General features: G+C 41.3%; 1 protein-coding gene across 6 annotated transcripts in view; it reads right to left on the bottom strand.

The window, feature by feature from the left end:
• Positions 1-12077, bottom strand: part of LOC129726473 (fibronectin type-III domain-containing protein 3a) — a 75943-nt gene that overhangs the window by 38101 nt on the left and 25765 nt on the right. Inside the window, exons 1-2 of one of the 6 annotated variants that reach the window (XM_055683205.1) lie at positions 11443-11643; positions 3616-4184 (exon numbers count right to left, since the gene is read on the bottom strand). The exons of 1 other annotated variant lie outside the window; for it this stretch is intronic. In XM_055683205.1, coding sequence (XP_055539180.1) covers positions 3616-4015 — 400 coding nt within the window. In that variant the 5' untranslated portion in view covers positions 4016-4184; positions 11443-11643. Of the gene's footprint in view, positions 1-3615; positions 4185-10763; positions 11118-11249; positions 11416-11442; positions 11644-12077 lie in introns of those variants that run through there. 4 more of the 6 variants (XM_055683204.1, XM_055683208.1, XM_055683207.1 and 1 more) reach the window with 4 other exon arrangements.

The following is a 12077-nucleotide window of genomic DNA, read 5'->3' as shown; positions in this document are numbered from 1 at the left end:
ACACCAGATTTTGTTGAAAGTTGAAACTTTGACCGCTTTGAGGCACCACTTCCCCAAGCCCGATTGAGCTGGAAGTTTGGTTGAGGATATTTTTCGAGAGGACGAAACTTTTAAACCGCTAAACGGAATTCGAAAAATTGGTTTTCGTTGGCACCCTATTATACAGCCTAATGAAGACTGCAGTTCATTTCATCATTGAATTATTTTTAGTTATCACTCATATAACACGATTTTTGGTGCGAAGATTCGAAGATATCCTCATTGACCAACTCTACTTGGTGAAAAATGCGTCACTCCAAAAGCAATTTTTCAAAATAAAAATTGAAACTAAACATTGACAAGTGCTGATTGGGATAGGATTGAGAAACCGAAAACTTCTTTTTATTTTTCAATTCTGAAAAAAATTCAGTACAGACCAATTTTCATGATCAAAATCGTTCTGTCTCTATACATATAAAAATGGAGCTCTGCCTGTCTGTCTGATCCATATAGTCATTTCCAAACTGAACCGATCGGCGTGAAAGTTTGTATGTAGGGGTTTTCAGGGCCGGGGAAGGTCCTATGATAATTTGAGACCCTACCCTTCTCCCATACGAATGAAACAGAAATCTTTGCAAAACTCGCAAACTAATCAAGCAAATGGAGCCAAATTTGGCATGTGGATGATTTAAGAAGTAGAAAAACTATTTCTATGGTAGTTTGACACCCCTTCTGGCTCTGGAAGGGAGGGCTCCCATACAAACGAAACACAAATATATGTATAACTCGAGATTTAATCAAGAAATGTTTCTGTGGTAGGTCGACACCCTTCCCTCTCCTAGAAGGGTGGGTTCCCATACAAATGAAATACAAATTTCTGCACAACTCGGGAACTAATCAAGGAAATGAAACCAAATTGATCATGTGGGGCTTTTTGGGGGCAAGCAATGTTTCTATGATGATATGACACCCCACCCAACTCTGGGAGGTTGTGGGGAGATGGGGGTCAATACAAATTTCTGCATAGCTCGAGAGCTAATCAAGCAAATAGAACCAAATTCGGCATGTGAAGGAAGCAAGAAAGGGCTTCCGTACAATTGGAACACAAGATTCTACATAACTCGAGATTTTATTAAGCATATGGAACCAAATTTGGAAAGCGGAAATTTAAGAGTACAAGAAACTTTTCTATGATGGTTTAGCACCCCTCTCGATTAAGGAGGAGGGGGGTAATCCAACACAAATGGAAACAGCCAAAAATGGCCGAATACCACCCAGTTTGTATATTTCCGGCACCAGAATTATGTCTAGAGACTAGAAATGGATTCCACATTTAATTTTGAATTCTAAGATAGCGCCATCCGCTCTCTGGATGATGAACAGATGCCCAAAATTGACCCTGGACACCATTTTAATTTCTAAGATGGCGACTTCCAGTTGTTGGAAAACAGTCTTAAATGGCTGAATACCATCAAATAAGTATATGTCCGTAATCGGGATGATGCACAGAAACCAAAAAATAATCCCAGATGCCATTTTGAATCTTTTCAGGGCCACCGTATTTTTTTCAGAGAGTTATTCTATGAGTGTTATATAAAAGTTATTGACATAAACAAATTGATAAAACCATAATAATAAGGTCTATGATTTAAAGAATTACTGCAAAATGGAAGAATAGTCTAAAAAGCCGGCTCGAATGCAACAATGCGTTAAAAGTAACAAACAGCCTTATGTAACTTTACGTCCAACTTGCGGTTACGGTTCTGCACACCTCCCTTTCTGGTCATTCATTCTTTACTTATGAACAACAATAATCGATACTATGTATTGTTTGTTTTTGATATAGAGCAACAACCAAAAAAATCTTTTTTAAATAGTCTTCAAAGGTGACACTCTCCCTTTCAATAAGTAATTCAATTGTCAGACAGTGATTGGCAAACGAGAAGTGCCAGTTTTCGTTTGATTGGTTTCGTTTCCGCAAGGCTTTTGTCGCTTAATATAGACGAGAGAGAAACTCATTACGAATGTATTTCCGAAAATGTTTCAGCGTCATGTGAACTATGATTGAGGGACACGCCCATCACGGATCTGGCTTTAAGTTAGTGGAATTATTCATCGAAGTTCTCTTTGAAAAAATCCCAATTTGGTGTCGCTTTGTAGGGGCGGGGGTGAGGGGTGCTCACGCATTTTTGTCAAAATTTTTTTAGCCTTTTTCTTACATTTCATATATGTAAGATGTCGGAAAGGTACTAATATATGATTTTCAAAAAAAAAAAAAGATGAGCCAAGAAATCCAAACAAAATATAATTTTTGACCGGAATTTTTAGTTATTGAACGGAGAAAAAAATCTGCCAATCCTGCTACAGAAAAAAAATTTCTCGGCCTTCCTAATAACCAAAACTGTAATCTTAAAAATCTAAGAAATCGTGTTAGCAACAATGTTCAGACATTTTGCAATTAATATGAATAAATATGATATGCAGAAATTCAAAAATGGTATCGTAAAAATTGTTTATCTCGAAATAGAGGAACACGATGAAATTATCAAATTAAGAATAAAAATGGCCGAAAAATGTAGAATGAGTTGTAAAAACGGAAAATACTCTATCTGGCAACACTTCCGGTTAAAATTTTTATTTTGTCTGTATTCCTTTTTTTTTTTTAAATCATCATGTGGACATCTTACGTGTTTGAATTATAAGAAAAAAGAGATTTTGACCACGTTATTCTGTAACAAAAAGAGAAGGGGGAGTATTCCAACTGGTACAAACATTGGGATTTTTTCAAAGTGAACCTAAATGAATAATTCTCCCAGCTTTGAAACGGTCGATGCAAAGTTTGTGTTTATTCGTATGGAATGACCCATAAAGAATAAAATTCTTCGTTTGGAACGACCCATAAGGAAAAAAATCTTCGTATGGAATGACCCATAAGGAAAAAAGGCGGGGCAAAGTTTGCCGGATTAACGGGTGGTATATAAAAGTGGAACTCATTGAAGACCGATTAACTCTTTAATACCCAAATTAATTTTCAGACGGACTTCGGAAAAAATCACTTTGAAACTTTATAAACATTTTTCAAGTACTGACTGAAGCTTTTTAGAGGTTTAACCAAGGACCGTCTAAAGGCGGCACTGGGCACAACCTGTCCCATGGCAGGTGTTTTTGCGATAATGTTGGCATTTTTTGGCAGTCTAACTACAAAAAATCTCAGGTAACTACTTCAAACGAATATACCAGATGCTGCATACAACATGCATCATAGAAATGTATATTGATCAAATCGTTGCACAATTTTTAAAACTCTCCACTGAATTAGAACAGGTCTGTTGCCTGCAAAAAATCTGTAAAAACGACAACCTTGTACCCAGTGAGGCAAAACAGAATGATTACAGAATTTTTTACAACTCGTTTTAAAATTGTGACGATGGAATTGCTGTTATTGCTAGATCTACTGGTGTGAAATTATGTCTGACTACCACTGTAGCAGCCCAGAGTAATAAAAATTTGGAAGAAAATACATCGGAAAGTATTAGTCGATTCATCAAACAATAATCGTCTGTTCATGTCTTTGTCTAGCGGTATATATTGCAGTCCCACGTGAAAGTACATTGCACAAACAGATTTTTCCCTTACCGTAGTCGTGCACCGGACAGATGTGTGAGTGCTGCGAGCCCGGTCCATAGTCGGCTGGATGTGGCAGGTAGTACGAATGTTCCGGAAAATATTCCGGAGAGTACGGGGCATTCAGATAGATGTTATGTCCGTTTACGTGCCCATGATGATGAGGTGACGGTTGCAGATGCTGATGCGGATGATGCTGATGCTGAGAGGATGGCTGTTGTTGTTGTTGTTGTGGTTGCGGTGAATGTTGTTGTTGTGGTTGTTGTGGTGAATGCTGGGGAGGTTGCTGCTGATGGCTGTCCGACGAGGACGACAGCGAGGACGTGGAAGACGTTGGTGTTTGTGCTTGACTAATATGATGGTTCAGATGAGCTGGCGATTCCGGAGAAGTCGAAACGGCTCTGCGTACCATGATCACTAGTCCGTCGATGGACAGTTCCCCAATAGGTTATGCCGTTCTTCTTGCACTTATTCCTTTTGATGTAAAGCACTATATTATCACAATTCTCAATTCGATACACAACACTACAGGCAATGAAACTTTCTTCTTCTACTCATTACACTTCACATATTTAAGGCTACTGCAACACAGAGGGAAAATAAACTTATTAAACGCCTGCAGAAGCTGCTTCTGAGGCCTGCTTATCACCAGCAAGCAACCAAAGCAGTTCCGTTTGAGTCCTGATAACAGCAAACTTCTTGTCTGTGCATTTCTCAAATACTCTCCACTGTGTTGCTTCGACGGAAGGAAGCAACAACTCGTATACAACGGTATCATTCTCAGCGCTGGCTGTTATTTGGGCGAGAACGCCATCATCGACACCATCATCATCATCAGCCGAGCCGAGCCGAGTCGAGCAGGAGTAAGCAGCAATGCGTCCCATATGTGGCCCACATTTGCTTTTTCTGGTTGTGCCAGCCTTCGCTATCTCGTTCGTTCGAAACTCTGGCTGGATGAGAAAATGCACAAAACAATTTCTTCTTTCTTTCTTTTCTAATAATACACCCGCCTTCAGCCCCTAGCGGATCGAACTGGGAGGACCGGTTACTACGTTGTGTGGGCGGTAGGCAGAGTGGGAGGAATTGGCCGGGGAGGGAGGAGGTGAATCTCTAAAGACGATTATTTACAAATACGCTGGATACCTAGCTAGCTAGCTATAACTGACAGTAGAAGAAGTGTAGCATACACATTCCACATTCCTGCCACAATCAGCCAACCAAACCGAAAACAACTAAACGAACGAAGAAAGCGTATGCGTGTGCGCAAAACCATCGGAGTGTGCGTGTGCGTACGCGTATTCGGTACGAAGACATGAAATGCCGTTATCAATCAAAGCAGAAGAAAATTATGTTAAAAGGCATCAGAGGCACAACCGCGCGGTCTCCCCGCTCTTCACCCGCTGTCGATCACTGTACTTAACTTGTTTGTCGGATTCGAACCAAGTCGATGAGGCTGAACTGTTTCTACGAACAAGTCACTCACGCGTGTACATACCAGCTAATCCCATTTGAACTGGGGCTCCGGTCAATGATGCCGTGACCATGCAAAGCTATGCGTGTGCCGCTATTCGCAACTAACTGCGGTACCTACGTTGTTGGATCAATTGTCATTCGACAACGCCGACAGCCATTCAGAGACTTTACGTTCTATTGTTAGCACTGAAAACGAAGGAAAAGCCTTGAAAACGGAGCCAGAAGGGACCATCACTCCGGTATGATTGACCTTGTTGTTATTCTCGTATACATTTGATGCGAGTAAACAAATCGTCCAAATGAACCCGAGTTGTACATTTTATGCTGTTTAAGGTGATATGCATTGTAGAAGCCACAAATGGTCAACTTCGAATCTTCAAGTGCATGCAATAGTTCATGCGTCACAACAGAAAATATGAAGTATTGTTTTGGTTAGTGGCATATCAACCATCAATCGAGTTTTATTCACTTAAAAATCTATTTAATTCGGCCATTTGTAGCTTGTGCAATGTATCACCTTAAAACATTTCTTCTCCTCTTGAATACTAGTTCTTGGTACTTAACATTGAGAGCGGATTAAATTATCCGACGACTCGTTCATCTGCCACTCGATCATCCGCAGAAAAATATCAGGAAAATTTCAGACGAAAGGAAATAAACATTTGAATATAAACTTATAAAAACCATTTATTTTCCAATGGTATCAACCTTCAAACCATGCTTATCAAAATTTGTAAACAATCAGATGATAGATTCGTGAGTTACAGTATTTTGAGTAAAACTGCTTGGGTAAAAAAAAACACAAATAACACCGTTTGTAGCGCATAGATAAAATCTCAAAAACGGTCTCATACGTTGAAGATAATCTTTTTCTTCATTAAAATAATGCACCGTGTCACAAATCGATGGCAAAATTATATTTTTTCTACCTAAAAAAGGCGCTCAACATTTTTACCCAACAAAACTGCACTAAATCAAACTAAGCTCTAAAAATACAACGTATAAAATTTGGCTCAGAAACCAGTTTTGTTCTATGCGAAAAATATTCAAATGAGAATGCGAATACAAAAACCGAAAACGTTGAGCTTCTAAACCACACTTTGGCGGTCAATTAGAAGTAAGATGGTCTTTTGCCGGAATATAAACTGAGATGGCCACAAGTTAACCCTCCGGAAGATCCGGACTAAGGTCCAAGGGTACCACCAGGTGGACTTCGACAGATGCGGAATAAAAGCTGTCAATTTTTAAAACTGGTCCTAGAGCTTTCCGGTTTTATTGAAACCACTTCTACGGGATCAGCTAGAAGGGGAACGATGGTTTGATCGAAGTATTGTCCAAGGTGGCGGCACTCAAAGCGCTTGAAGCACCTATCTGCAAGTTTAAACCAGTATGGGAATGCATTCTTTCACTTCGGCAGTTAGCAAAAGTACTGGATACCCGAACACTGCGAAATTGAAGGCAATGAAAAAGCCAATTCACTAGCAAGACAAGGCTCTTCTGAAAATTTTATAGGTCCAGAACCTTTCTGTGGCGTCTCATCAAGGGAGAATGGAACTTGATGAGTGGAAGAGGATGGTCATAACACAAAATTATGCTGTAGCTGGCTTACGGCAATCAAAAAAAAATATAAATCCAAACTGCGGGAAACCGTGGAGTTACTCAGGCTCAACATAAAATACCTGAGCACGGTAACTGCACTGTTAACTGGTCACTGTCCGAGAAAGTATCGTCTCAAGAAGTTAGGCAGTGCCGTTTCTGCTGACTTGAGAACGAATCCTCGGAACACCTACTTTGCGAATGCCGAGTATTAATACAACGCGGACTGCGTATCCTCGGTAAAAGATTCCTAAGTCCTTCCGACGTATGGAACGAAAGCCTCTCTCAGATATTATACTCCATTCTACTGTGCCTGTGGATAATTTTTTTTCCATTAGACGCTCAATTGTTGATCTGGCAGGACGATTATGACGACCATAATTTGGACGTGGCGCTCTTAAAGTTGAGGCCGAATTTCCGTAGTGAATTTGAATAATCTCGACTTGTTTTTGGATCGAGTATCTTTCCGTTAGGGAACATTCATGACGTAGCATTTGAGGGGGGAGGGAGGGTTTTGCAGTTTTGTGACGAAATGTGACGAGGGAAAGGGTGGGGGTTCAAGCCAAGCTAAGTAGCAAACATGAAAGTAGGAAAAAAATTTGGATTTTTTCTAGTTGTTCAATGTTTTGTCTGTTTAGGGTCATTTATATTACTTCCTTGTCTTTTCTTGTTCATTTATGACTCAAGGTATGTTTTGGATAAAAAAATTTGCAAAAAAAAAATTATCATGCAGGAGGGGGTTGTTATAAAGCTACGTAATTTGTGTGTAATTTGTGACGAAATGCTACGATGGGGGAGGAGGGGGTCGAAAAAACCTAAGAAAATGCTACGTCAGTTATGGATGTTTCCTTATGAAATGGCAAGCCTAACTAAAGAGAAATGTCAAGAAAGCGGGAAAAAATATGGTATCGTTTGGTGTCCTTATCGGTCTACTTTTGTAGTGCTCTTATAAAAAAAACCCTTTACTATCAATGGTCTCCTACAGAAAAAAGGTGACCAATAGGTGGACCAACGAAGGATACAGAACTACCGTCGAAGACTTCTGTTATTATTTCGAAGCTGCGGAGTTAACTAAAAAGTAAATGATCTTTTGATCGAAATATGGTCCAGGATTTTCATCAGATGGTTTCAAACTGCTTCTAGTGCTTACCGGTTTTTCTGAATCCACTCGTTGGTGGTGTAATATAACAGCGTTACATAATGTAACAACGCATAAAATGACAGTTCGGTGCGGTAGTTTGGAATCTCTCAATGGGTCACTTGTTGACCATTCCGGAGAGGATTCGAAATAAAGGTAATCTCTAGGGCCATTTTTGAAAGTTGATCTTTTCTACGGTTATTCTTCCGAAGGATCGCCTAGTGGCACCAATGAACCATATTTCGGTCAGAGGACCTTGTTGTTAATCGCCCTGAAATAATTTAGAGAACCCCGTTAGCTACAGAACCTACAGGAAAGCTCAACTTGGGTTCAGTATGTGGTCATGAATCCTTGTTGGGTGGACACCAGGGAATTATCTCATGAATTCACCCCAGTCAAATCACTTCTGTTACAAAATACTCACAGATACACTAGCGGCACGTAGTGAGAAAACTCTCAACAATCAGATCTTCATCAGAAAGTACTCAATCACTTGAACAACTTTGCTGAAGACATGAATGTTCTGTTTCGAGATTAACGAGCTGTTTGCTCTTAACAGCTCACTTGTCGTGGAAGACTTGTTTCTGAAATCCAGTTTTCCTTCGAAAGTACAAGAACAAATCAGCTTATCACGGGTATCCTGTTGAACCCGAATCAACTGAGCTAATGATGCTAATGAGGATACAAATCTAGAATGCAAACGTTGTAAAACTACAGCCATCAAGCTTCGCCGCGCTTGAGCGTATCGTAAAAAGAGACACAATTTCTTATCACATACAGCATAGCACACAGAGACCAGCTTCGTACCAAGTAGTAGCGGTCAATAGCTTCAATAAATTACAACTTATGCTCATTGTTCTGCGTTGGCTCTAGCCTGGGCAATTTTCAGAGTCCGCGAAGCGCAAAAAAGCCCCGACTTTTGCACAGCGACGACGATGGCAGTAAATCTCAGCCCCACTCGTGCTGGTTTAGCAGGTCTCGGCTGAGCGAATACCACATTAGCCTTAGCTTAGTTTGCCGAGCGAACCAGCTAGCGGCAGTTCCGGTTCAGTCCAGCGCACAAGATCCACTTAGCCTAGGCAGTCAAATTCCTTTTCGACTCCACGAACTGGCTGAGCCGCTTTCTTCGGCTTGGGACGGATGTGTATGTATACGTTTGCATTCGCAGAACGGTGCGCACTTGATCGAAAGGAATGTGCCGAGTTTGCGAAAAAAGAGGTTCACTCGAAAACTAGGACGTTATCAAGCACACCAACACACAGGACACTTGTGTGCAAAATAAGCTCTGAGCGGGGAAGCGGAACATGACGGATCGCAACCTACACACAGTAGGTTTTTAAAACGTGGCATCATTAATCGCACCACTACTACCTTAACCCAGTGGAGAGGGTAACATTGACTAAACATTCGCTTTCGGCTTACTTTTCTGTGGAGAGCATGTATGTTGGTTGCATATTGTTGTAGTAAACTAGTAAATGCCAAGTGAGCGAAAAAAAAAGAGAAAAGAGACAGAGAGAGAGAGAACAGTTGAAACAAGACCAGAGACAGACATCGAGTTCGTCGTGGCACCCTGCGCAGCGATCTTAAGCCGCGTCCGCCCACCGCCGCCTGCTAGCTCTTTATTCGCGTGCGATTTTACTTGTGTTACAAAAGCTAAACCGTGGTAGAAACAGTTACGTGGCAACACACACAAACGACTATTGCGAATTATTTCGCAAATACATAATTACCATTTTCCGATTGTTGGAGAGACTTCGTGAATTCCAGCTAAACAGGAAGTTCAGTGGAGAAAAATCGCGACAACAGAAGACACTAAATGAGCATTTTTGGTGAATGCTCGTGCATCCTACAGTCTGGTTAAACTGACCTAAAGGATTAGTCTGCATGAATTCCATGAGCTATCCGGGGAAAAACAGTAAAGTTGAGTGCGCAAAAGAACTGAGTGATTTATCACCGTAATACACCAGTTGGTTTGTAATAGAATATATCAATTCATCGCCATCATCAACTTGTGTCAAGTAGCAGCATGTTGCCTCGTTCAGTTTCTTTGATCTCGTACATCAAACTGACTCAAATTAGATTGTACAACATTCAATTTCACAAACACGCTGCCGAATTGTGATAATCACCAACACTAACTAGGTAGTTGGTGTAGTTGAACCGTACAAATACATCCGAAAGAAAGCACACGCACACTCCGCTTCTCGGAGTTACTCCATACTATGGCCCTCAATGGAAATTACCGACTGTATCGTTCAAATTAATGAAAATTGGTTAATGATTATCTCATTCACGAAATCCAGTTAGCCTAATCACCGAATTCGGCTGCTGATGCCTAATCGATCACGTCCGAGCCCGTCCCGTACATTGTTTTGCGCAATTTCCCTAACAACAGGAAAAGTCACACGTCAACGTTTTACTTTCTTGCACATATAAAAACAGAATGGCTCTACAGCTTGGCACTGCACTATATAAGCCGCCTGAGAGCGTCTCTTCTCTACTGATTCTTTTGAGCATATCCTCCGAACTATCACCGACATCGACGATGGCCTTAATCGATCAATCACTAGCCACATTCCTGCGGTAATTGCTGCTTGCAAAACCAACAATTTTGATATTGCATTTTGCGAAGATATAGAAAAAACACTTCTTCATGGCGACATTTACGAACACTCCACAGAACTACAAAAGACGAAAAACAACAAGATTAACAAAGGCACTATGATTGCAGATTTTTTTCTTTCTTCTTTTCTCTCCGACACCGACATAGTACTGCTTGCCCTGCCACCCCTTCCAGTAACACCACCTCCCACCCCCTGCCAACTCCACCTTTAGCTGCTTTACCAACATTAAGCCAATCAATTCTTGTATCATGCTTCTCACGGTATTTTTTTTACTGCGCTCCCAAGAGCACTGCACTTCTTCGTTTGGCTGCATTGCAACTCTCCCATACCTAGTTACTGCAGCAGGTCTTGATCCATTCTGCAACTGCATTTTAAGCTCGCTAAATCGTTCCCTCACTCACTCACGGGCTCACTCGGTGGATTGTTGGCTCGCATAGCAAAGAGCTGCCTAGAGCAGTCAGCCGCTCACTCTATCCGGGACGAGCAACGAACGATGGCAAATGGTTGACTTATAATTTCGATCAATTAAGAAACTGTGCGCCCTTCCCTCGCGACGGGTTCCAAGACCAGCAAGGCCTTCGCTGTCCCGAATGTACGGCGAACCGAGAGGGACGATGGGTGCGAGCGAGCATATCGTAGCGTCTCAGCATTCGAAGATGAACCTAGATCTGTACGGAATAGCGCAACGCATCACCCAAGACACAAAGTGACTAAACTGTTTCACATTTTTCCATTCCTTTATCCTTTACGTGCCGAGCGCGGTCACCAGCAAAATCTTACGTCCCACTTGCTGTAGTATGGCTGGCTTATTTCACCTTTTCACTAATGGTAGCCGAAAACTTCAGTTTTCGATCAATAACTCCAGTGTTTCCATCCAGTGCTTAAATACTAATGTCCCACTTGCATTGGAATTCACAAAACTTTTCCGATGGAAGAAAAGCACGCCTATTCATTCAGCGAGCTCTCCTTTCTTTCGCCATGCATACGTACAACTTTCACATATCTCACCGCGAGAAAAATATGCAATATTTGACACTCCCTTACCCGATAGTAGTACAATTATAACAACGATAATAATAAAACACTACAAAAATAGGATTAAATGGCTAAAAACAGAATTTCTGGTACAAAACGGAACCACACGAACAAACCGAACGATCGAGGGGAACGTCACTTATTACAGCATGGCTGTATGGAAGTCAAAATAGCACTGATCTCGTACACTCGTATTCAAATTCAATGTACACCGAACCTTTCATATTTTCTGTTTCTATTCGCTTCACTACAAGTCTATCCAATGAACATTTGCACGCACACAGTGCTACACGATTTTTTTTTGTAACTGCAACTTAATCTGCTGCGTTCATCTGCTGTTCATTCCGCGATCGCACTGCTTCACTCGAGAGTTCGGATGAAGCGCGGTAGGCCGATCGCGAAAGATCCAATCTGCGGAGACCCGGATAGCCACGCGAAGGGATGGAAATGCCTGCGTCAACAAGGGCCGACAGAGTGTGAATACGGTGAGCCCACAGTTTTGAATATCTTCGTTGTATTCTGGTATTCTGGTCACCATGACATTTTCCGACTCTGTTGCTTCGGCTAGTGGAAGTCGACCCTCAACTCGGTTTTTTATTACCCAGTCG

The sequence above is a fragment of the Wyeomyia smithii genome, chromosome 3 (genome assembly GCF_029784165.1).
Source record: "Wyeomyia smithii strain HCP4-BCI-WySm-NY-G18 chromosome 3, ASM2978416v1, whole genome shotgun sequence".
NCBI lineage: Eukaryota > Metazoa > Arthropoda > Insecta > Diptera > Culicidae > Wyeomyia > Wyeomyia smithii.
The sequence above is the reverse complement of the archived record's forward strand: the minus strand, read 5'-3'. Positions and strand labels throughout refer to the sequence as shown.